At 38.5% G+C, this 25,228-nt stretch overlaps 3 protein-coding genes across 10 annotated transcripts in view; 1 reads left to right on the forward strand and 2 right to left on the reverse strand.

The window, feature by feature from the left end:
- Positions 1-12,155, reverse strand: part of LOC5572083 (DENN domain-containing protein 5A) — a 123,513-nt gene extending 111,358 nt beyond the window's left edge. For 4 of the 7 annotated variants that reach the window (XM_021852239.1, XM_021852240.1, XM_021852241.1 and 1 more), the window contains exon 1: positions 10,758-12,155. In XM_021852239.1, coding sequence (XP_021707931.1) covers positions 10,758-11,052 — 295 coding nt within the window. In that variant the 5' untranslated portion in view covers positions 11,053-12,155. The remainder of the gene's footprint in view (positions 1-10,757) is intronic. The other 3 variants (XM_021852238.1, XM_021852237.1, XM_021852242.1) reach the window with 3 other exon arrangements.
- A 188-nt stretch (positions 12,156-12,343) lies between these two features.
- On the forward strand, positions 12,344-13,972 carry LOC110678816 (glycerol-3-phosphate phosphatase-like). The gene is made up of 5 exons (XM_021852243.1): positions 12,344-12,434; positions 12,544-12,726; positions 12,798-12,913; positions 12,972-13,132; positions 13,197-13,972. The coding sequence occupies exons 2-5, from the start codon at positions 12,704-12,706 to the stop codon at positions 13,848-13,850; spliced, it is 954 nt and encodes a 317-aa protein (XP_021707935.1). The 5' UTR covers positions 12,344-12,434; positions 12,544-12,703; the 3' UTR covers positions 13,851-13,972.
- Positions 13,973-16,141: 2,169 nt separating this feature from the next.
- Positions 16,142-25,228, reverse strand: part of LOC110678752 (gamma-aminobutyric acid receptor alpha-like) — a 182,661-nt gene continuing 173,574 nt past the window's right edge. For both annotated transcript variants that reach the window (XM_021852041.1, XM_021852040.1), the window contains 2 exons: positions 17,446-17,587; positions 16,142-17,381 (listed from right to left, as the gene is read on the reverse strand). In XM_021852041.1, coding sequence (XP_021707733.1) covers positions 16,655-17,381; positions 17,446-17,587 — 869 coding nt within the window. In that variant the 3' untranslated portion in view covers positions 16,142-16,654. The remainder of the gene's footprint in view (positions 17,382-17,445; positions 17,588-25,228) is intronic.

The following is a 25,228-nucleotide window of genomic DNA, read 5'->3' on the forward strand; positions in this document are numbered from 1 at the left end:
CTTCCCTGTTACGCTACCAATTGAAGATTGCGGTTGGAAAATGGCTGTAATGACGGCTTGGCAGATGTCTGTAAGTGAGATGATTTGCAGACCGAAGTGCATTATGTAGAGCTCTAGGAATATCATTTTAGGGCCAATCACGGAGAGAGCTGTCTCATTCACGTAGTGATGGCTTTATGTTCGACAGCCCAATTGGTTACGCTTATGCAGTGAACAGTAGTATTCGTAAATTACTAATTGAGTTTTCAATCGAACTTTTGAATGTTTTTGAATTCCTAATAACTTTGTATTGTGTGAAGCTCGAAGGCTCAAAGGTGCCTTCTTTAGCCAAGTGGTTAGAGTCCGCGGCTACAAAGTAAGTCCATGCTAAAGATGTCTGAATTCAATTCCTGGTCAGTCCAGGTTTCGTAACGGAAATTTCCTTGATTCCACTGGGCGTAGAGCATAATCGTTCCTGCCACATGATAAAACGAATGCCAAAGATGGTAACTTTGGCAAAGAAAGCTCTCAGTTACTAACTGTGGAAGTGCTCATTGAACACTAAGCTGAGATGCATGCTTTGTCCCAGTGAGGACGTAATGTCAAGAAGAAGAAGAAGCTCGAAGGTTACTTGCAGCCTAAATACTTAAAATTTTATAACTTCATGACATTTTCCAAGTCAAAAAAAATAGTTTAAAGTGCTTAATAAAAAAATGAAGAAGCAACTCAACAAAAAAAAAACTGTGCCAGGCCCTAGACAACCACATATCAATACACAGTGTTCTTCGTAGCCAGGATGTCCCGGGCGATAAATGAACATCGCCCACTGTCAGTTGTCAACTGTGAAAATTGTTTTGTTTAATTATTTGTTATGGTTTGATTATCACTTTTTGATATCGTCAAATCACACACTTAAATTATTTCACCGACCTCAGTAAAATTTTTCGCCGAGAATTCAACAGCTGAGAGCTCGGTAAATTTTAACGCCGAATCTCGGTACTTATTTTACCGAGATTTCGGCAATCCGAATGTTTTGCCGAGATCTCGGCGAACGTTACCGAGATTCGGTAAACGTTTACCGAGATCTCGGTAAAAGTTTTACCGAGAATCGTCAAATTATTACCGAGATATCAGCTGTTGGGTTCTCGGCGAAACCGTTTAAGTGTGCAGCTAATAATGTGCCAAAAAGCATATTCAACATTTTGATGGTTTTGGAAGGAGAGCAAACATTGAAAGGCATCCTGCAAGCCTCCAAGAAAGCAATCAGTTATTTTATTGCAACGCTTGCTCGATTACGGATCATAAGCATTAAACAAAACATCGCATTATGATTGCACTCTCGATTCAATTTACCCGAAAATGGGTAAACACTACGCTAGAAGTCGTCTCGTGCCATGGGCCTGTACTGTACCGATTCATCATATAATTTACGTACAGGCTCAAAATTCTTACACTTCATACAAATGGCAGGCGTTTTGTATGGAGTGGACGGATTTCGATTCAATTCTTAGGTGTACGGATTTCGTTCCCGCACGTTACTAAATGTATAAGCGGGCGCCGTGATCCATTATTTTCAAAACAATTTTAAAGTAAATTCAAATTCCAAATTTATTTGGATGTTTTGCTGAGGGTACCAATATGTGTTTTGCCGCAATTTACCGTAGATCCAATATACTCAACATTCAGCGACCAGAAAACTAGCGATATTCTGGCCTTCCAAAAAGGGTAGAAGCACCGGTTTAGGTCATACGCCAATTGTAGTCATAGTGGATTATACACCGTTTTACATAGTCAAACAGCATGAGAACAGCCTTTTGTGTTCAGTAGATCACATTCATATAATGGAGCTACATTCATGTACACGTTCGAGTTGATTCTAAACATAAGAAAAATAATTAATGCTCCTTATAATTTTAACTCCCATACACCTAATATGGCCAGGGTTCTCATAAGAAATCAATGTGATTGACTAATTCAGGAACCAAAGCTATATTGACCAACGAGATTTTCGTAGCAAAATGGTTTCAGCTCAGTTCCGATAATTTTCATACATAATATCGATTGAAAGCTTGCGTTTTACATATTTATACATAGTATAAATAGGGCTTCTCATATATACCGGTGCTTTTACCTGTCTTCACTATCTTCACTAAACGATATCGAATCCAATAGCGATCGAAAAATTTCGGTTTCACACACTCATAGATTGTTCAGCCGATGAGCTCCGAAAGAAATTGAAATAAATAGATGATCAGTCTATTCTATATCAGTCTCCGAACTAAACAGCTCATTTTCATCTCTTTAGAATCTACATCACATGAGGTACCAGCTGGTAACATTTCGCTTTAGAAGAGTTTGTTTACTTTTCCATAGAATATTATGACAAAGAGTTAGAGGGCTGACAACAAAAGGTTTGCCTTTTCCATAGTAATTTGAATATAAAGTTTAAATGGCGTGTGCATTAGAGTGATGCAAATTTTGAAATTTTGGCTCCCCTATGCTTAAACGATTTTTATTATGGTAAATAGCATCCTCCCAAAGTTTGAAGTGATTCGGAAGAAATTCGACTGTGCACACGCCATTTGAAGTTTATATGGAGAATACTATGGAAAACGCTAACTTTTTGTGTTCAGCACTCTATCTCGCCGTCATAATATTTTATGGAAAAATGGACAATCTCTACTCATGTGAAATCCTTGCAGCTACAACTTTGCCGAAGACCACATTTCGATTGGACGTCAGGATAAGTTGCTATTCATAATCATAAAGTGAGTTTGCATTTTACATGCTTAACCAACTGCTCGGCAGGCAACAGTGATGCTCCTAGCGGGTAGGATAGATCAAAGTAATCCAGGCTACTATGTTCTATAGCAAAAAATCAGTGTTGCTCTGAAAGTAATTGAATGATCATCTCTGCATGGTTTAGACTTTGGAATCAAGAATAATAAATTATCCTTACGTCCCAACAAAATGTGGTCTTCGGCAAAGTTGTAGCTGCAAAGATTTCGCTTGGGAAGAGTGTGTCCACTTTTTCATAAATTATTATGACGAGCAGATAGGGGACTGAACACAAAAGGTTTGTCTTTTCCATAGTAATTTTCATATAAATTTCAAATGACGTGTGCACAATCAATTTTATTCCAAATCAATTCAAATTTTGGGATAATGATTTTCATCATAATTGACATCGTTTAAGCAAAGGGGAGCAGAAACTTCAAAATTTGCATCAGTGTAGTGTGCATAGTAAATTTGTTTTCAAATCACTTCAAACTTTGGGAGAATGATATTTACCACAACACTTGTCCAGTCCAGTTTTGTACAAATGTAGTTTTTCAATTTTAACATTGTTATTAGCTTTCTTTGGGGCCGGTGTAACCCCTGAAAATGATACGATTTTTCTGGTGTACTCATAGGGCTTTTGTAATCAAGCGTGGCGTTTAACAAGACGAATCCTATAATTCAACCCCATCCCATTTTCTAAACTCCCAGTGTTTTCTCGTGGAAGTGCAAAGGACGGCTTCCTTAAACCGAAAAACATGTCAGCATTTCCTCCCCATCCCAAATTGACCTGCATTCGGACGCAGCCGGTACCGATATTGCTCAGTAGTACAAACAATGGGAACTCCAATACTTGCACACTGAGGGTGCAGCTAAACCCAAGTAGCATCCATTGGTTCCTTGTGCAAGTATAGTTGTTCTTGCAATAACGGAGTAGCAATTACTCATGCATCTTGTATTCATATGTATTCACAGATTTTCAAAGTCTTCAAATCTGTGAATTCCGAACAACGTTTGCACGCCAACATTTGTAAACACCGTATGTCGCAAATGAAAAACAATACACGATCTTTGTCGCAAGTGATGAATTGAGTTCCTTACACATTAGTTGATATCATATTTGGGTTGGATTTGCAAGAAAATACAATAACATTTTAATGTATGAGTTGCTGAAGAAACTCTAACTTAAACATCGTTTATCTCGCATATGACTTTTGTTACATAATATTTTCAAAGGTTGGTCTAGAATTAGGATTATATGAAAGAGAAAGTTCTCTAAAGTGTTTCCTAGAAATTTTTCAAACGATGCTTTCTAGAATTCCTCCAGGCATTCCTTTAAGAAATGGTTCAATTATTCATCCACATATTTCTCCAGAAATTCATCAGGTATTCGAAAAGTTACTTCAAATGTAATTCCAGGATTTTCAAATGGTTCTAGAGATACATCTTAGTTTTTACATAAAGTTTCTCAAAACAATTATTGTAAATTTTACGTGAATTCATGAAGAATTCTTCTTTTTCTCCTAAGATACCCTCAGAAATAATGTTACCTGGATTCCTCTGGGTGTTTCTTCAGAGATTCTTTCGCACTATGCTACCTAATATTAATATATATGATAGAGGTTTTTAGGTCATTTGCTTCTGATAAATGATCACAACGAACCAAATTTACACAGAATTTTTCCAATATATTTGAAAGAACTCTTCTAGATTATCCAAGTATTCTTCCAAGGATTTCCCAAAAAGGTTTCTTAAGTAATCCTGCAAGTTATTTCTTCTAGAGGTTCATTCAAGAATCACTCTGTGAATTTCTCCGGCAATTCTTACAAGGATTTATTTCCAAGGATATTTCAATACAATTAATTAGGGATATTTCGAGAAACATCTTCATCTTCTTCAAAAAAACATAACTCATAAATTCCTCTAATGTATGCTCTTAGGATTAATAACAGGGCTCTAGTATGCTAGGGCTGAGTATGATCGCAAAAGTTTTACGAAGATTTGTTACATATATATCTGGTAGAATAATTCCAGGTTCCTCTTGAATTTCAACTCTTTTAACATCGGAAATTTTCTTCGAATTCTATTCTTTCAGTAATCCATGCCAAAAATACTCCATAGGTCCCTTTAGCCATTTATTGGATAGTTCCAGTAAAACAAGCACACATACGTTGGAAAAAAATACTCCAATTATTCTCATCGTATTTTGGACGTGTTATTACTGCTGTAGATTAAGCTGGCCTTTCCTATTATTCCGGTAATAGAGGCTTTTCTTATGGGGAAGCTTACCGCAACAATAAGATCAAAAATTGCCATTTATTCTTAAATTATCATGGAATGTCATGGAACAAATTGGGTTATTTAAGTAAATTCTTGGAGATTCAACATATATGTCATGAATTTTAAAGTAGATATACCCTGAGTTTTACACATTGCCGACATACAATATTGACCAATTGATTAATTGACATATCACATTGACTGATTTAATTAATTAATATAAACTCCATAAATTCAACTTTTTAATAGTCCCTAGACACTGTGTCTATTATGTTCATTGTCGGACTATAAATGTTGTGCACCGTGACCGGCGAAAAAAAAAATATCATTTTACCGTTTTCCATACAAAATTACCAAGTTTTATGACTTGAATTTTGCCTGTAACTGTAAAATTTGGGCAGTGCAAAATTCCCAGTATTTTGATCATCCACTCTAAAGGTATCGCAAATGCTCCAATTTGTAAAAAATGCTAAATTTTTCATTTTGAACTATGCAAAAATGTTTGACTTGTTCGAGTGTGTAGGATAATTTTTTTTCTGTGAAATTCATACTTTTCAAAATATATCAAAACAAAAATTTTCACATATCCTTCAATATGAGACATTTGCGATAACTTCAAAGTGTGTGATCAAAATGGTGTGAGTTTTTTACTGCATAAATTTTAAGTTATTTTCTAGTGGTGGTAGAATCAGATCATTCGGAGTTCTTGCAGTCAAGATCTAAGTTTCCAAACTTGGTCATTTTGGTCCAAATGATCCTTTTTTTCGCCGGTCACTGTATGTCATTCTTCGGTTTTTGTTTTGCAGCCGTGTTGTTAAAGTAGATCAAAGTGGTGCTCATGAAAACAAGCAACAGCATGGATGTAAAGTATCGAAGTTGTGAGTAAATAGTAAAAAATGTAAGAATTATGACTAATTGTTTAATAAATTATAGCTTTACAGCATAGGCTAAATACAACAACTATATGCTTTCATTGTCTTGCTAGAAAAACTGTGTCCTTTGTTACTAAGGCTATCGCATCCTTTTCTCTCCAGCAACAAGATCAAATGAGATTTTTTGTTTGTTTTTTTTTTCATACGGAAACGGTTTTCGTATGAAAACAATCCATAAGCGGGCGTGTGCAAAAAAGATATACACGGAGAAATATTTTTACCGAGTTTATTTTACCCAAAATTAAGTATATCGATTATAGTTTCAAACGCCGAACGCTCTACTGATTGGAGCCTATACCGAAAGGCTCTGACAGACTACAACAAGGAAATAAGGCTAGCTAAGCGGAAATCATGGGTCCTCATGTGTGAAAGCATTGAGAAGACTCCCGTAGCTGCCAGACTTCATAAAACTCTATCGAAAGACCACTCCAATGGTCTGGGAACTCTCCGAAAGACTGACGGTTCGCTAACTGTGGATCCCACAGAAACACTGAGTGAAATGCTGAGGACTCACTTCCCTGATTCAATCCCTGAAGCGATCGTGAACGCTAATGGCAACATACATGGCGTCTCTGGTCAACAAGAGCTCCTGTCATGGGACTCAAGTACCAAAAGAGACGCATTGAAGGTTGCCAAAGAAGCCTTTACGCGAGCAAGGGTGGAAAGGGCAGTGAGATCCTTTGAGCCATTTAAATCTGCTGGCATGAATGGAATTTTCCCAGCGCTTATCCAGAAAGAGGAGCAAACGTTTATTCCTCCCATGATAGAGATTTTTAAGGCCAGTTTAGTCTTAGGACATATTCCAGATCGCTGGCGTCAAGTTCGAGTTGTCTTTATCCCGAAGCCGGGAAAAAAAAGACAAAACCAATCCCAAAGCATACAGACCGATAAGTCTGTCGTCAGTGATGCTTAAAATAATGGAAAAGGTCTTAGGAGAGTTCATAAATTCAAAATTTATGGAAGCAATGCCTTTTTCCAAATACCAATTCGCTTACCAAAGTGGAAAATCTACGATCTCAGCACTACACATGCTAGTCAACAAGAACGAGAAAACATTTCATGCAAAGGAAATCGCCATCGTGGCATTTCTTGACATTGAGGGTGCATTCGATAACGCTTCCTATTCGTCTATAGTGTCAGCAATGCATAGGAGAAAATTTGACCCATGCATTGCTACCTGGGTACATGCTATGCTAGCAAATTGCCGAATCTCATCCGAGTTGAGCGGATCGTGCGCCACTGTCATGGCCACAAAGGGGTGTCCTCAAGGAGGGGTACTTTCACCTTTGCTATGGTCTCTAGTGGTGGATGATCTACTTAATAGCCTGGAAAAAAGAGGATTCGAGGTTGTTGGCTACGCTGATGATGTTTTCATCATTGTACGCGGCAAATTTGAAAGCGTTGTCCTTGCAAGAATGCAATCAGCTCTCGATTACACGCTCTCCTGGTGTCTGAAAGAGAAACTGGGGATAAATCCTTCAAAAACTACGATTGTTCCTTTTACAAAGCGCAGAAAGGTACAGCTGCAACCTCTTTTCCTTAATCAAACACAATTGGTTTACTCAATTGAAGTCAAATACCTTGGCATTACGCTTGATGCTAAACTCAATTGGAACACACATCTCCAAAACATGGTAAATAAAGGTCTCAATTCTCTGTGGGTCTGCTCAAAGACCTGTGGAAAAAAGTGGGGCCTAAAACCTAATATGATCATGTGGATATATAAAACCATCGTTCGGCCTAGAATAGCCTACGCTTCCCTTGTTTGGTGGCCAAAAACAAGTGAGGTTACGGCTAGTGCCAAGCTGAACAAAATCCAACGCGCCGCGTGCGTCGCCATTACTGGTGCAGTTCGCAGCACCCCTTCATTCGCCCTAGATGCAATGCTTAATCTGCCCCGGCTAGATCAATTCATAAAGCTGGATGTTGAGATAAGCGCTCTGAGGCTAAAACGATCAATAAACCTTCTGCCAGGTGATTTAACCGGTCACCTAAGCATACTAAACGAATTTTCTATAAATCCAATTGTAGAAAAATGCAGTGACTGGATGGAAATGGTTGTGAATTATGACATATCATATACGGTGTTCATTCCTTCTCGCCAAGAGTGGCAAGAAGGTGGACCGAGTATTCCTCCAGGCTCAATCAAATTCTACACTGATGGATCGAGAATGAACAATCGTTCTGGATCTGGAGTGCACGGACCAAGAACCAAAATCTCTGTCCCTCTCGGACAGTGGCCTACAGTTTTTCAGGTTGAAAAGAATGCTATCATTGAATGTGTGCAGCTCATCATAAAGAGGAATTACAGAAATGCCACAATCTGTATTTTCTCCGACAGCCAAGCAGCTCTTCATGCTCTGAAAGCTTACACTTTTAACTCAAAATTAGTGTGGGAATGTGCTCTTGCTCTAAAAACCCTAGCCATCCGCAATCGAGTTAAACTATATTGGATCCCCGGGCATATGGGTCTAGAGGGTAATGAAATTGCCGATGAGCCAGCCAGGAATGGATCGGCCAATACATTCATTGGTCCTGAGCCATTCTTTGGCATATCAAACTGCTCACTAAATATTGAACTGAACAGCTGGTTGTCCAGGCAAATTATATCCAATTGGAAAACAGTTTCCAATGCGAATCAATCTAAAAGATTCGTCACAATTAATTCGAAACAAACACAAAAACTCATTGGTCTCAACAAAAGGGAAGGGACCTCAGCACCTACACCGGTCTTATAACTGGACACTGCCCCAGCAGATACCATTTACAAAAGATCGGAGCCATCCAAAACCCAAATTGCCGTTTCTGTAGTGAAACGTGCGAAACCTCACAACACCTTCTCTGCTCCTGCAGTGCACATATACAACGAAGATCCAAAATATTTGGCAAGCACTTTTTGGAGCCGGCCGATATTTGGAACGCATCTCCCAGGGAAGTGGTCGGCTTTATCAGGCTGATCGTACCAGATTGGGGGATTCACAATGCTGCAACTTAGGACTTCTGCCCATCAATGGCAGATGGCTAAAAGTTCAGTCACCGCGCAAAGTATTCCGGTGGCGTTCCCGCCACTGAGGGTCTTTGTAAAAGCAAAAGGGTATATCACAATAGTTCTAAAAAAAAATGGACGCAGTGATCTCACACCCGACAGAAGGAGGAGGATAGTTTCAACCCAAAATCTCTCGGTTTTCTCTTTCTCCCACACGAATGTTGTCAAAAATAGAGAGAGCTGCATCTACCCAATGGGGGTACTTTGGCCCAATAAGCCAAATTTGGGTAAATGCAACTTTTATTATGTTTGGGTCGAAAGAACTCAATTTTGCGTTAAATCAACCCAAAATTGAGTATATTTTTCTAATGGAATTAAAGCCAAACTACCTAGTGGGGACCTTGGAAATTTATCCAAAATTGAGTTATTGGGCTCAACTACGGAATTGCGTTGAAACAACCCAAAATTGAGTTGAATTCCGTCTCCGTGTAGGTTATTGAACGTCAGATTGCCTTATGTTTTCAATACTGTCAAGAACTAAGAAATTATAGAGGATGGTGACCACAACGCTAAAAACAACGTAGATTTAATATCGGTTGATCTTTTTAAGTACAGGAAATAGCTGACCCTTTGGGGTAAATATCAACTAACAAAACCCTAGTCCTGACTGCTTTAAACGAAGAGAACAAGATGTTTCAGGTTAAAACAATTTTCCCAGTTGGCCGAGGATTATCCTGAGACAAGGGAAAATGGATCAGTGTTCAACTATTTATTTACTAATCTTTTATTTATTTAGTTCTCTTGTTTGGTGAAGTGAAGACTAGGATTGTGATACATGGACAATACGGTGTCATCTCTTAATTTATCAAGGGATCCGAATATAACTGATACAGCGGCGCGTCTTTGCAGTACTATCAACTTATTTAGAACCGACAAGTGTAAGAAAGCAGATTTTTTCTATCACTTCTATTATATATATAGTGACAAAGTAACATGACATGCACTAAACAAAGGAAACGGTATATACTACAATACAGTCAACTCTCCACATCTCGATGTTCTACATCTCGATATCTCTCCTTATGTCGATGGTTTCCTCGGTCCCTTCATTCTGCATATAAATTTTCTCTCCATATCTTGATATCCTCCTTATCTCGGTATCTCCATATCTCGATGTGGTTTTGTTGATTTTTCGTTCCCGATTTTCTCTCCGTATGTCGATATGCACTTTATCAAAGGATACTAGACCAGATTTTCGTGATATAAAAAAAAATCGAAGAGCATGCAATGACGTCCGCTTGTTTATTATTATTCCTATTTTCATAACAACGGATCGCTTTTCAATCTAGTATTCGTAAAAAAACATGTTCTATGTCTCGATCTCTCCCTATCTCAATGGTCCCTTCGATATCGAGATGTGGAGAGACGACTGTATATCTAATATTGGTCAAAAATCACTGGTATTGCATGTTGATGTTATGACTGATACTTCATGAATAAAATCAGTCATTGAACTCAAAATATGATAAAACGTAATCTCATGAGTATGTGTGGGTTAAAGGCTTATTCATAAATCTTCGTGGGATCACTTGATACGCATATTAGAGATATGTTTCCAGGAAATTTTGCATAGTGCTGAACAGTCTAACTTCTAACGTAACACGATATTTGAAGGACAAATGTGTATGAATTAGCCTCATTCTATGCAATGCTTGACATACTGATCAATTTTATCCGAATCCACGGTACTGTCTTACTTATTATCTTAACCAAATTTCATAATAATCGATCAAGCATCCTACCTGCAAACAGGTCCATCTCGAGCCCGGACGCCAAATCGAGCCCGCAGATGACGAAGTAATCCGCAAACCGACAGAACTGCTGCTGCAGACTATCGTTCAGCCCTTTGGGTTTGCCGTTGACCTCCAGGTTGGTGGAGGAACCTCCCAAGCTGCTGGAAGCTCTACTGTTGCTGCCGCATGATTCTGCACCACTTGTAGCATCTTGCTGTGGTGGTTGTGATGGCTGTTGCTGTTTGGCACTGCTGTTATCACCGTTGCTGCACCCGAGGCCATTGGTTGTTGTTTTCTCGCTCATGTTGCCGAATTGATGCGCCAACGCGATTGCACAACACCTCAATTACAGAAAAATTGGCAATTTTTCGGTGGTTGAATTTTGATTTTGGCAGCACTTGTTTCCTCGAGCTTGGCTAGTACGTTTCGATATTATTTACAACGTTTTCAAAGCCATTCTTTTCGCGCATCACATACGATGGTGAATAAATAGAATAACCCCCAGCGGACGTTGCGTGAAGGGGTTATTGTGTAGAGAGCATGTGGTAAGGTAAACGCAAAACTGAAATATTGATACACATACTCCGCCACGAAGCTTTGTGGAGTGGACGAATCGGACCTAGGTGCACACGAAAAAAAAACTATACACAATCGTGACTCGGTGGTGACCTTCTTCACCAAAACATACGCTCTTCTTCGTTAGCTTGTTGGTTTTCCGCACTCATTAAATGCCTCGCCAATGAGAGAGCGCGAGAGCGAACGAGATACTAACACAAACAAATAGGAGTACACGTAGAACACCTCCCTCACTAGCACACGCACATACGCGATCAAAGAGCGTAAGACCTTTGGTTGCTTGGAGATCGATTTTCTTCGCTGCTTGTATTTTTTCTTATTACCACTTCATCTTTAGCAGCTTCATTTCATCTCGCCTTTGGCTGATGCTTTCCTAACTCTTATATCATAAGCACTGTTTTCCATGGCCTTTCTGCGTTCCATTCGCTCCTTAGTGTATTGGTTGAATTTTTAATTTATGTCATGTTTTCGTCAGCAATCTCTTCGACGGTTCACGACTGCGACGACAAACCGCAGGGAAGCGATAATCGATAACGCGACACGGACTCAATCAATTTGGGAATGCTCTTATCTCACAGATCTCAAATTAATATCGAACACATTCACAGTCACCGATTATCCACGTTACACAATGAATTGCTTTTTACACTGCAGATATCGCCTAAACCAATCAACGACGTTTAATTGCGCGATTTCTTTTGTGTCTGAGGAGCAAGGATTTCTGTTTCAAGCTATTCGCCTTCCAGCTTCCTTGTGTCAAGAACTGCGTAGCGATCCAACGTATGTCCGCGTACATCGGTAGCAGAGGAAAGACAAAGACGAACTGAAGACACCAGTGTGCCCACAGGGAGCTACAACCATCGTCTGTATAAAACAGCCAAGAGAGCGAATTGAGAGCGAGTGTGTATAAACATAGAACAGAATACTCTCTCAGCGGTTTGTTTGACAGTTCAAACATACATGTGGATGTGATGGCTCGCCTACTGAAGTCGGGCAAGTTAGCCCTTTGTTCGAATAATTGTTTACATGGATTCTTATTTTATCAGCGGTTTCAAAAGGTGATGAAGATGTAGATAATTTACGTCAGGTAAGTACAAACCTCGTAATCAGGTAAGTCATTAATTAACAATAATATTCAGTGGAAATTGTGTGATTCTAGTGAAACGTTTGAAGTGAAACAACAGTCAATTCTGTCAATCCTATCAATTTGTGTTTACAGTGTAAAAACGGTGACATTATCTGTCAGTTTCAATGTCATTTTCACAATCCGCTGCTATAGCATAGGTGGAATATCGCAAGCTACATTTTTGTTTCGGACGGAGAGTTTCCCATTGATTTTTGGGGAAAATATCCTGACTGAAGCATCCGCCGCTGGATCTATGCAGCATTGTGCTCGTACCACGTAAGATTGTTTTTTTTCATCAACTACCTTCGGTTATTATTCAATTTAAATCGAACTTGATTTATTGCTAGCTACCGGCTATTGTCAACCATGTACAAGAACTCTGGAACCAATCTGGCCTCACTCAGTACAACTGAGATCAAAGAATGGATCAACTCCTTCGATACGATTTTGACCGATTGTGATGGTAAGATGATCTTGTTTGACCTGTGACCCTATATGTATTGACCATCTGAACATTTCAGGCGTTATCTGGGTTGACAACGACACGCTTCCGCATGCCACTGATGTTATCAATAAGCTCATCGAGAATGGGAAGCAGTTATTTTTCGTAACTAACAATTCGACTAAGACTCGTCCCGAATTTGTGGCCAAATCGGTGAAACTGGGTTTCAATGTTGGCGTTGTATGTCCTTCTTCAAATATTCAGATGACCGAATAGATATGTTGATATTCATTCCATCTTCCAGGACAATATTATCTCTACCGCCTATCTAGCTGCCCAATATTTGAAAAACATAGGATTCAGTAAAAAAGTGTACGTGGTCGGTTCCACCGGTATCACCCGAGAACTCGATGCCGTCGGTATCCAGCACACCGGCATAGGTCCGGATGTCCTCGGAGGCAGCCTTGCCGATGCCGTGCATAACTTCACTCCGGATCCGGAAGTGGGAGCCGTCATCGTCGGATTCGATGAGCATTTCAATTTCATCAAGATGATGAAAGCGGCCTCCTATCTGGACAAGCCGGACGTGATCTTTATCGGAACTAACACGGACGAACGGTTTCCGATGCCGGATTGTGTAATTCCCGGAACGGGAAGTATAGTGAACGCGGTGACGACCTGTGCCGAGCGGAAGCCAACGGTCATGGGCAAACCGAACAAACACATTTGTGATATTCTGCAGAAGGAGTACAAGGTGGACCCGAGTCGGACGCTCATGATCGGCGACCGACTCAATACGGACATCCTGTTGGGGAAAAACTGCGGCTTCCAGACACTACTGGTTGAGACGGGAATCCACAAGGCGGCAGATTTCTCGCAGACGGAAGATGCCGAAATAAAGCAGTGTGTACCGGATGTGTATACCAGTAAACTAGGAGATCTACTACCGTATCTGTGAATGGGTTGAATGATAAAATCATACAACGTTAAATTGATTTAGAAGCAAGTGATTGTGAGTTATTTAAACGATTGTTGCTGATAGGCAAATGGTAATAAAACAGTTACATATGTTGGAATTTGCATTTTTGTTCTCACTTGTGTTTTGATAAGTATGAGATTATTATAAACCCAGGGGAATCTAAAAATCAAAATCCTGGACCTGCCCGGAAATTGCTCGATTTATATGCATAATTCCGAATTTTGCCGCAGACTATGGATCATAAAAATTTATTCAGATGTCTTGAAAATCAATTTTTGCTGCTGTTTAGATGTGAAAGTGATGTTAGGGTATTATACTAATGAAAATTTTGACATTTCAGCCTCCTTATGCTTAAACGATTTATGTTATGGTAAATAGCATCCTCCCAAAGTTTGAAATGATTCGGTAAAAAATTGTACACAAGCCATTTGAATTTAATACGGAGATTGCTATGGAAATCGTCAACCTTTTGTGTTCAGCTCTCTATCTTTCGTCATAATATTTTATTGAAAAGTGAACAAACTCTTCTCATGTGAAATCCTTTCTACTATAATATTGTCGAAGACCACATTTTGATAGGACTTGCCTTTTGCAAGCTTTACCAACTGCTCGGCAGGCAACAGTAGTGCTCCTGGCGGGTAGATCAAAGTAATCCAGGCTACTATGTTTTACAACAAAAAAGCAGTGTTGCTCTGAAAAAAATTGGATGATCATCTCTGCATCAGTACTAACAATTTTTTCTTACGTCCCATCAACATATGATCTTCACTTTTCCATAAAATATTATGATGAACAGTTCTACAGTTCTTCGGTAAAGGATTACCGACAACTCGATAGTTTTGACAACTAGGCTCTAAAATGCGAATTACCGAAAGATCCGTAATCTATTCGTTTACCGACCGTTCAGCTGTTGAGATTTCGGTAAATGGATAACCGAATTCGGTAGTTTGATCTAAGTGTATAGTTTTTGATCCGTTGAATTTGTTGCATGCTGTTTCACCGAATCCTTTCCCATATCCAAACTCCCAATATTTTCTTGTGGAAGTGCAGAGGACTCCTCGGTTTCCATAAAGCACGTCAACATTTCCCTCCCATTCCCGAATTGATCTGCATTCGGACGCAGCCGGCGTGTAAGTACAGCTGGTCTTGCAATAACGGAGTAGAAACTGCGGGTGGTCAATCATCTGCTAATCTGCTAATATCAACGCACCCCCTAGCCATGGCCAATCTGCGTTGTTTACACAAACATCCCTATAAACCCCCACGCTGGGAAATACGTTTACCGAAAAAGGCGTTATGAGGTTCTGCACTGCATTCTTGTATTGGATTTACTTTAATGGCATTGTTGTTAGCAAATTCACAAAAAGTGAAAGAGAAAGAAAACATGATTTGTGCAGGCAGAGCCCCATAGGCCATGCTATACCAGTTAGCACGCCCGACGCCCACCGATGACAGAGTGGGTAGGCTCGCACCATCGTCCCGCCCTTCTACCTATTTTTGAGATAGGCAGTTCTGTCAGGGTGTAAATAGTTATTATTATCCATGTAATCAAAATGTAATGCACCGATTTACGACCTTCTACGTGTTAACGACCTTAAGGTGGGAATATTTGCATGTCGGGTTTGCTCATCTTCCTGTTGTGACATCACTTCTCCACAATGGCTTGGAGGTTAGAAACTGCGGGTGGTAAATCATGCTCATTTTAAATTTAAGTTTTATTGGTTTTACTTTTGAATTTTTCATGAAAAAACATTAAATATTTTTTCGGTGTCCTTGTAGTCCAAATGGTTCGCTACAACTTCTTCATAAAACATTTTTCTCTAAAATCATCAGTTCCGGAGTTAGAATTTTTTAAATAATTTGCATGCAAAAACTTATAGGCCATTTTCAAAAGTTATTCTTGAGTCGAAATGATCGGTTGTTCTATGGAAAACACTTCTTCTACCATACTTAAAACAAAAAAATAGTGCAAATCGAAGATAGTCGAGTTCTGTGACTGCAATGAACTCAAGTTGCGGATGCTTTAAGTGATAGTAATTTGAAAATAACATAAAAATTAGCATTTTGGAAGAAGTTGCAAGAATTTGTTTGAAAAGCAACAAATCTCGTCGTTTCAATAATGTTAAAAAAAATGTTAGTTCGTTTAGTATGTTGTTGGCTCTGCACTATCAAAGTTACCCGCATTATCAAAGATACCCCGTTTTAGTGTATACGAAAATTGATGCAAAGCTTATTTGAAACCTAAGGCTTTGTCTCTCATTAAAAAGGACTTTTTGATTTCACATACTTTTTATTCTATCATGGTTCAACTACATGCTACAAAATTATAGTGGGCTCTCCATATTGTTGTTTTCGTATACCGTTTTATTGCCGAACATTCATCGTGAATTATCATTTTATCTTTGGCATTAGGTTTCCTTACCAGATGTTATCCAGCAAGTTCAACCTTTAAATATATTTCTACATAACTTCAAATAAGCGTATGTGGTCCCACTAAAATCTACATTATTTGTTTTGATTTGTTATTTCATATAACTTTTCCTAGCGAAGCAGTTTTTTCTCTAACATTTTTGTATAGTTCTACTTTAAATCTTTTACTACAATTGTAACATTCAATACAACAGTTAAGTTCTACTAGCCGTTTCCATGCATTTCAATATGGATTTCACTTATTTCTGTTTCAATAATCTTGTAATAGGAATCTGATCTGAAAATATGGCATCCGTTTTGTTCCACATGGGACGCGATGAACACATTTCTTTTTTTCTGTGTTTGATCGAAGTTTAGTTTTTGTGCTGCTGGGGTAATCGTTCGCTTCGTGACAAGTAGAGAAACCAGTAGAACACGTTGATGGCCAGGAACAGCAGGGGGAAGAAAATCCGTGATGCTCGATCAATTTTCGAAACCGAGTTGAACCGAGGTGTTCGCTTTTTGCGTTTCCTCCGTCGCTGGATTTGGGCTGACCCTCCAAGGGATAGCTGTAGGGAGCTTCTTTTGGTGGACGGTACGGGCGTAGAGAAGGACGAGCTCGCGAAACTCGGTGGAATATCTTCGTTTTTATTGCCGAAACATGACAAATCGGCCCAGGACGTTTTAGACGACTTTCGAACAGGTGTTACCGGAATTGAGCAAACAGAGAGGGGTATCACTTCTATCACCTTGGAATCGGTGCCACCTGCTCCACTGATGGATGTGACGGCCGAGCAACGTTTGGATGAGATTTTGATTGAATGCAGATGAGAGTGGTCTCCGTTGGCATTTCCTCCGCCACAATCGCTATCCTCGTCAGAACTTGAGGTCAACTCATCAGCGCTGAAGTAGCACTCACCTGACCCGTACTTGGTGAAGTAGTGCACAACGGCAAACTGAATGATGGTAGCGAAGATGAATGCAAACGATAGAAACACGAAAAAGTCCAGAGCGGTTGGGTAAGGAACTTTCGGTAAATCTGTGCGGGCCTCCAATCCGAGGAATGTCATTGTGAGCACGGTGGTGATTCCGAGGGAAACCCTGTAGGGAAGAGAGAAAAACTTTTCGTTACTGATTGGTCAATGAAGATAAATTGCAAATTTACCTATCTGCCGTAGCTTCGCGATTCAGCCAGAAGGATACCCACGAGAGGACGACCAGCAGCACACATGGCCCATAGACCTGGATCAGAAAATTGCCCATGTGACGTTGAAGGTGGAAGCTCACCAGTAGCATCGAATATTCCGCTTTATAAGTAAGGAAGAAGAGAAAAGTAAGGATATGCACTCCATGAATAAAATTATTTATGGATTCGAACCGATGATGGTATTATATATACATATGCACCTGGTGAAAGATTATATGCAAATTTGCTATGGCGTTCTTAAATAGAATTTTGGGGATTTGCAAGTTCAGTTAGGCATTCGAATAATAATGTTATGATCATCTATGTTTCCGTTAAAAACTATTACATATTAAGAAATTCGAATTTTGATGAGACACCTAAAGTATCAAATAAGTCAGTCAACTTTTTGAACTCCTGGTATAATTTTAGAGTTCGTATTATGTGATTGGCAAGCACGAAGATACTTTATGTCTGCGAAGTTCCCAAACCAAATACATCCTCGTCAGATGAGATCTGAACTCATGGCCCTTAGCATGATTTTTACCGCTACGGGTATAAGGACTGCAATTCCAACTAATTTGGTTCGAAAATTCCGACCAAGATTTCACGCAAATTCTGAATAAAATTGTGTCCAGGATCGCACCAAAACATCCTGTTCTGGAATTTGTGAGTACACCAAACCTATTTTTTTTGCGCCCTTTTTACGCTCAAAATTTCAACTTACGCTCCTGCCTGATGATGCCCACGAGAACCAATGTAATATGGGGTTTTCTGGAATGGGACCGATGAGAAGATGCTGGAAATCGAAGTCTGACTCCATCTTAGATTCACTTGAAACCCATGCATTATGTTTTTTTTTTCTCAACCAATTCCAAGTCTTTTATATGCTTTTGAAGCGCCACCCCTAAATGTTAATATTTATGGCTCAATTTTCGAGGTTTCTCTTTTATGTGATTTAAATTTTTGGTTTTGATAATTTTTGAAAAATAAGAAGTCGATTTCTGGAATCTACTCATCCGTCCCGTTTGAAAAATACCCATTTTACATTTGTTTGAAGTGATTTTTACAAACCACAAATCGTCATCATGGATTGCAAAATGGCGAATTTAACAAACCTGAAGTTTCCATCTTGGATTTCAAGGCACCAGGCATCATTTTCTATAATCTATTCATCGTTCCCGTTCCAGAAATGCCCATATTGCATGGGTTTTAAGTGATTTTCACAAACCGGAAGTCGCCATTCTGGATTCTAAAATGGCGTCAGACATTGATTTCTGGCATCTACTCATCCGTCCCGTTCCAAAACTACTCATGTTGCATGGGTTTAAAGTGATTTTCATGAACCGGAAGTCACCATCTTGGTTTCCAGAGTGACGTTAGACTACGGATTCCGTCATCCCTATTGATTCCCTTGAGAAGAACCATGGATAAACCCCACCTATTCGCAAAACTTTTTGATAACAAACGTAAAGCTTTTCCACGTCTAATTCTCTTTACGCTTGAACTTCGAAATAAAGATCCCTCTTTTTACGCTCCAAATTCCAACTTCCGCTAATTCTTTCCACGCTCCAATTAGGGGCGTTTAAAAAAGCTCGGCTGTAAAAACATCCTGCTCAGAAATCTGTCAGCAAATCTCCGAATATGTCGAAAGCCTGTCCAGGCTTCAGTTGAAAATACAGGTCGGACTCGATTATCCAGGGACTCGATTATCCGGGATTCGATCATCCGGAATTTGTTTTTTGATTTTTTTGTTTTTTCAATTTTTATGCATAAATGTGAGATAAATTGGTATTGTATTATACAATATGAATGGTTTTGCAATTTTGAACGTATTTAAGAAAAGAGCGGTTTGGAAAAGTGTTTTTTTTTTTGTGTATGCTAGTCAACATTTTTTTTTCTTGTAAAGACCCCTACTGTTCCTAGAAAAAATTTCTGCCTACGCCACCGCATAATATAAATAAAATAACGAAAAAAGATAATATTTAAGTTCTTTTATCAAAGATAACATTTTTTTCCTAGTGATTCGATTATCCGGAGAATTCGATTATCCGGAGTGAAAAAAAAAACGATACTCCGGATAATCGAGTCCGACCTGTATTCCAGCTCCAACACTGCAATTTTTTGCAATGATATATGTCGCATTGTTAACTATCTCCAAATCATACAACACAAAAGCATTGAGCTGACAATCTCTTGATTTTGCGCACTGATCCGTAATATGTCACAATTTGATCCATAATTTGAAAATTGATCCATAATTGGGTATTCAGAAACTAATAGAATTTTTAATTTATATGCAATCCTTAGGTCTACTCAAAATAGTTTACTAATCGAAGTTATAATTTGAAACGATCCAATTCGTGCTTCTACATTGAAATTTTATGTTTTCTCTGTTGTTTTATTGAATTTTATAGGTCGGACTCAAAACTAATTGAACCATAACTGTGGGGTTATGCTACCTCATTGATTTCGATCTATTGAGGGTTCTGTTGGTTGTAAATAGACAGTAAGAAAATAAAAATCTATTCAACACTTGGAAAAATTAAAAGTTATGAAGCAGTTATCACTTGGAAAAAGTTGATCGATTTCCAAACGAATTGTTCCAAGATTATTTTTTCTTCTTCTGCTTGGCATTACGTTCTCACTGGGAGCTTTCTTTGCCAAAGTTACCGTTTTCGCATTCGTATATCGTGTGGCAGGTACGATCATACTCAATGCCTAGGAAAGTGAAGGAAGTTTCCGTAACGAAAAAATCCTGTACCGACCGGAAATCGAACCCAGACACCGTCAGCATAGCTTTGCTTTGTAGCCGCGGACGCTAACCACTCGGCTAAAGAAAGCTTTTTATTTAATCTTGTTGAATTAAAAAAATGCATTGTTTATAGAAAGATTTTATATCAAAAAGCATTACCCTTAAGTTTACACACCCTTCCAGAACCAAACCCCGCTACTATCTCCTTATTATCCTTTACTGAATTCTTGAAGAACACCCTTGACGTATTAGTTTAGTAGGAAGAGAATGTTGCGTAATTTTACAAAAGGACCTATCAAACATTGAGAGACTCTCTTTGCTTACCTTCTCTTTAATCAATGACTTTGCGACATTTAAACCTAAGCTGATAAATTCCCAAATCCACCACAATTATCGGTTTTCTGCGATCTTGTTACCATATTTTTTGTTACCTCCTTCCCTCTTACTCTCTTTGATGGAGATTATCCTGTTTTGGACATCGAAATAGCTCTATCAAAACCGAGATCATTATTACTTCCGACTAGCCAAGTCTGAAGTTCAACAGAGCAAATTACCAAGGATCAAACGAAGTACCACAACAAATTGACTGGTCGTTCCTAAATTCACTTGATATTGATGACGCCGTGTCACGCTTCACAAGCCTTATGACAGTCACACTTGTAGAATTTCCTCCTCCTTGTAGAATCCACCTCGACGCCCTAATCCTAATCTGACAATTGAAACGATTACGCTCTAAATCACTTCGGAAATACCGTATTGTACTACGTTATTCGCTTAGCAAACAGCATTACAACCGTAAAAGTAATAACTACTGGACCTATGGTCATTTGTTGTACAAACAGTAGACTCTTCGGATACAAGAAAACCTTCGAAGAAATCCGAAGAAGTTCTGGAGTTTTGTTAATTCCAAACGGAAGGAAGATGGATTGCCAGTCCAGATGTTTCACGGGGGAGATAATACCGATAATATTGTTGCAGAGAAGTGCAATCTTTTTGCAACCCACTTTGAGAGTGCATTTAATGAATATCAACCGTCACAGGTTCAAATCTAGCAGGCTTGCCATAACACTTCAAGTAATCTGGTTCCCTTAGGAGGATTCCTCATCAAGTTAGTGCTACAATTAATAGGCTAAAATAATCTTCCTCAGAAAGTCCCGATGGTATCCCGCCGTGATTTTTGAAAAAAAGTGCAGTTTTGCTCTGATTGAACCACCAACAGCCATGTTCTCTTAGACAGTGCAATTTATCTACGGCATGAAAATATTCGGAAATATTCCTGTATACAAAAAGATGAACAAGTGTGAAGTCGCCAACTATCGTGGTATCACTTCTTTGAAGCCTGCTTGCCCGGCTAAGTAAACTCGGAATCTCCGCTGATATCGTAAACCGGTTTCGGGCATACCTAATGGATCGAAAGCTCGTAGTAAAAAGTGGTGCTGAAAAATCGAGGACTTTCACCAATGTATTCGGTGTGCCACAAGAAAGAAACCTGGGACCACTTCTACCGTTTTGATTCATTTACACACCGAAGTCGATAAAGTTTTACTGGGTTTTCGAACAGCAGAGATAAGTCGGTAATAGTTTGTGAGTACCGAAAACTCCGCAAACTATAAAATATAAATGTCAAAAAACTACCGATAAAGTCAGTAACAATGTATCGAAAACGTTTTTGTTTACTTTTATTACTGATTTTTAGTTTTTTTCAACAGCCTTAATCCCATTCTCATTTCCCCAAATTTGACTAATTTTTTTAAAATGTGTTCACTATTTGTATACAATTTTCATATTCCGCCTCTGTGGATTGCTCGTGATTGGAATCTGGTGTCTTATTATAACGCACCCACAAACTCAATTTTCACGACGTATGGCATATCGAAAGTTCGCTCAAAAAAACACAAATAGAACAGTCAAATCAATAATTCAACTAACTTAGCCGTTATAAACACGTCAAACCTAGTTGAGCATTGTAAATTTTCATAGATTACAATAGAAAATGTTTATTAAAATCATCTTTCAAATTAGGAACATTTTAGCAGAAAATTTTGGAACATTTCGAGTGAAACCTCTCCCATACAGATGTCGTTGTGCACATGGATTGCAACAATTGAAGTGTTTCAAAAGAAATTTGTACGATATGCTTTACGTTATCTTCCATGGCGTGACCCATTAAACTTGTCGCGATATGAAGACCGTTGTAATCATTTGGGAATGCAGACTTTGCGCCAAAAAAAGAAACATTCACAAGCTCTGTTTGTAGCAAAGGTTTTGTTGGGTGAAACTGATTTATCTGCAATTCTTTCACAACTAAATGTCTATGCGCCTGAGCAAATTCTTCAAAGGCGTGAATTCATGTCCGTAAGCCTCAACGATTTGTACACCTTCTTCGATTCCAACTCTTTTTCTACGACCTTCAAACGAAGACTTCAGAGTAGCCGAACCAGATCTGCGGAGCCCAATATTGAGTGGTAGCCTAGCATTGTCTAGGAAGATGAGTATTCGAAAATGTAAAATGTTATAAGTTCGTCATTGTAAAGTGCTCATTTTGGTAAAATAAATCAGGAGAAAATTTACGTACGTGGACGCTAAGTGGTCCCGAAACGGCCCTGAAGATATCAGGTGTAGATGACATCGCTAAATCAAGCTCGCTGCTCTGGTTCTATCGCGTTAGGCCGAATGTTGTCAGGCCGAAGGCCATTAGGCCGAATGCCGCTAGGCCGAAAAGGTCATTAGGCCAAAAATGGCCGATTGTTCTAATGAACCGTAAGGTCTAATAGGTAACTAACAGGGATAGGTAAGAAAAATTTGCATTACCCTAGAAGCCGTCGAATCAATTTTCAGGTCAAATGGATTGTTAGTTGTTAGATCAGGATAATTTGCATTACCTAGAAGGCCATAATATCCGTTGTGAAATAAAGCTAGAAAGAACAGCCTTTGATTAAAAGAAGGAAAAACATTAATTACTGTATTAGCTATTTGAAAAAGTATGAAATGAACAAATGTTATTTCGGCCTGAAGGCTGAAGGACATAGCCTAACGACATTTGGCCTAACAATCTGCACCCCGCAACACGAGTACGAAAAGTACTAGTAACAAATTCTCCTGAGCGCGTTGATAGTGAGCACAGAAGTTTATTTTCTTCACTAGAGCAGCGAGCTCGATTTTGCGCACGGGATCATCTACACCTGATACCTTCAGGGCTGTTGAGGGACCACTTAGTGTCCACGTATGGACTTCAAATTTTCACCTGATTTATTTCTTACCAAAAAGAGCACTTTACAATGACGAACTTCATATTTTCGAAAAATAAGGGACGGCGTAGTGAGTATCTGTCCATCCATCTTTCCTTGGAAGAATCATTTGGATGCGAAGTTTATTCTTAACGTGAAGTTGCATCGAAGCCAAACCTCAAATTTTCAAGAACACAAATCTAGAGAACCGGACAGCTGTTTGAGCTGAAAACTTAATCGGTTGGTCACTCGCTGGTGGTGACCCATCAATTAAAATTTCCGCTGTAACGGCTGTTTAGTTCTCTAGATTTAAGCTTTTGAAAATTTGAGGTTTGGCTTCGATGCATCTTCACGTTAAGGTGAGAGGTTGGTGGTAGGTAATTTAGCATAAAGTCGTTTGGCATAATAGTCATTTGGCATAAAGTGGTTTGGTATAATGGTCGTTTGGCATAATGGTCGTTTGGCATAATGGTCGTCTGGCATAATGGCAAGGATTTCTTACGATGACATTCGTTTTTACGTTTCTTTTGAAACCCACTGACGACATCAGGCTTATTGTGGTATCAATTCATACAAAGATGACACTTTATTCAACAATGCTCTTGAATGAACCAAATAATATTGGGGATGTAATTGTCAATAGTATTTAACTATTTATCCAGGAATTACCCTTCTTTCAAATATAAGTTACTCTTTCGAGTTGCGCTCTCGGAATGAATTTTTGCATTGAAAGTTTGATATATTTAGCCCAAATTAACCCTTCTTTCAAACAACGGATGTTCTTTCGGAATATGATGTAATCATTATTATAGGCCAACAACTGATCTAAAACTTAAATAAAATTCAGCTTATTTTATACATAGGCTGTTCTTTGGAGTTATATTTTTTAGTTAGTTATCAGCAAACAGAGATGTCGATTAGTGCCATGATCCGAGGGCAAATAGATTACTGGTGCGAATTAGATAAAGTCGGTATCAAATACCAATTCCTTCCAAAGATGCTACATGTCTCGTTAGTGTTTCACACATTCAATGTGTTCTAATCTATATTTATTATGCTTATTTAAAACAATTTGATATTTTACAAGGTTTGTTTTGCACAGAAATATTCACAGTTTTAGTAATATAGTATAACTTTTAGTGTAAATAATACTGTCGGAAAAATCAGTACTGAACAATCCGCTAGTGCAAAGATTATTAGCAAACTTTAAGTGTATGAATTGTTTTGTAAGTTAATGTGTGAACTTTTTTACTCGTTTTCAATCATAAATAATTATTTTTCCATAAGAGATAGCAAGTTACAATGTTCAGCAAAACATGTAGTTTTGGTAATTAAACAACTTTGTAACAGACAATAAAAATATTTAAAAAGGTTATATTGAAATTTTGATTTCACGGGCCATTTTGAGAAAAAATACATATCTTGTAATGCATAAAGATAGAAATTTTGTGTCTTTGATGAAGATTCTTGAATTAACATGTGCTACAACTTTGCTGGAGACACCGACCGTCTATCTTAAATAAATGAGAAAAATATATTTCTATCTCACTTTTAGGTAAGTTAATCACCTGGCCGCTAGTGCCAAAAGAAGCGCTTTTACAAATGAAAGAACTTCTCTGAATAAAGTTTTCCACTAAAATCAACTGTTTAGACGCAATTCTTTTTTAATCACGAAATCGGCATAAAAAATCACAACGCCGGTCGTTGTCATTTTTTATATTGAAGCTAGTTTTATGATACATTTTATGTTATTTAATAAAAAAAATCAATTACGTATTCTGAT

Source organism: Aedes aegypti, chromosome 3 (assembly GCF_002204515.2).
Source record: "Aedes aegypti strain LVP_AGWG chromosome 3, AaegL5.0 Primary Assembly, whole genome shotgun sequence".
Taxonomy (NCBI): Eukaryota; Metazoa; Arthropoda; class Insecta; order Diptera; family Culicidae; genus Aedes; species Aedes aegypti.

What these genes read in the sequence shown, in the direction of transcription:
- LOC110678816 (XM_021852243.1), top strand. Translation starts at nt 12,704, where the DNA reads ATGCAGCATTGTGCTCGTACCAC. An exon ending in CAGCATTGTGCTCGTACCAC is followed by an intron (nt 12,727 to 12,797) that starts GTAAGATTGTTT and finishes ATTTATTGCTAG; the next exon opens with CTACCGGCTATTGTCAACCA. An exon ending in GATTTTGACCGATTGTGATG is followed by an intron (nt 12,914 to 12,971) that starts GTAAGATGATCT and finishes TGAACATTTCAG; the next exon opens with GCGTTATCTGGGTTGACAAC.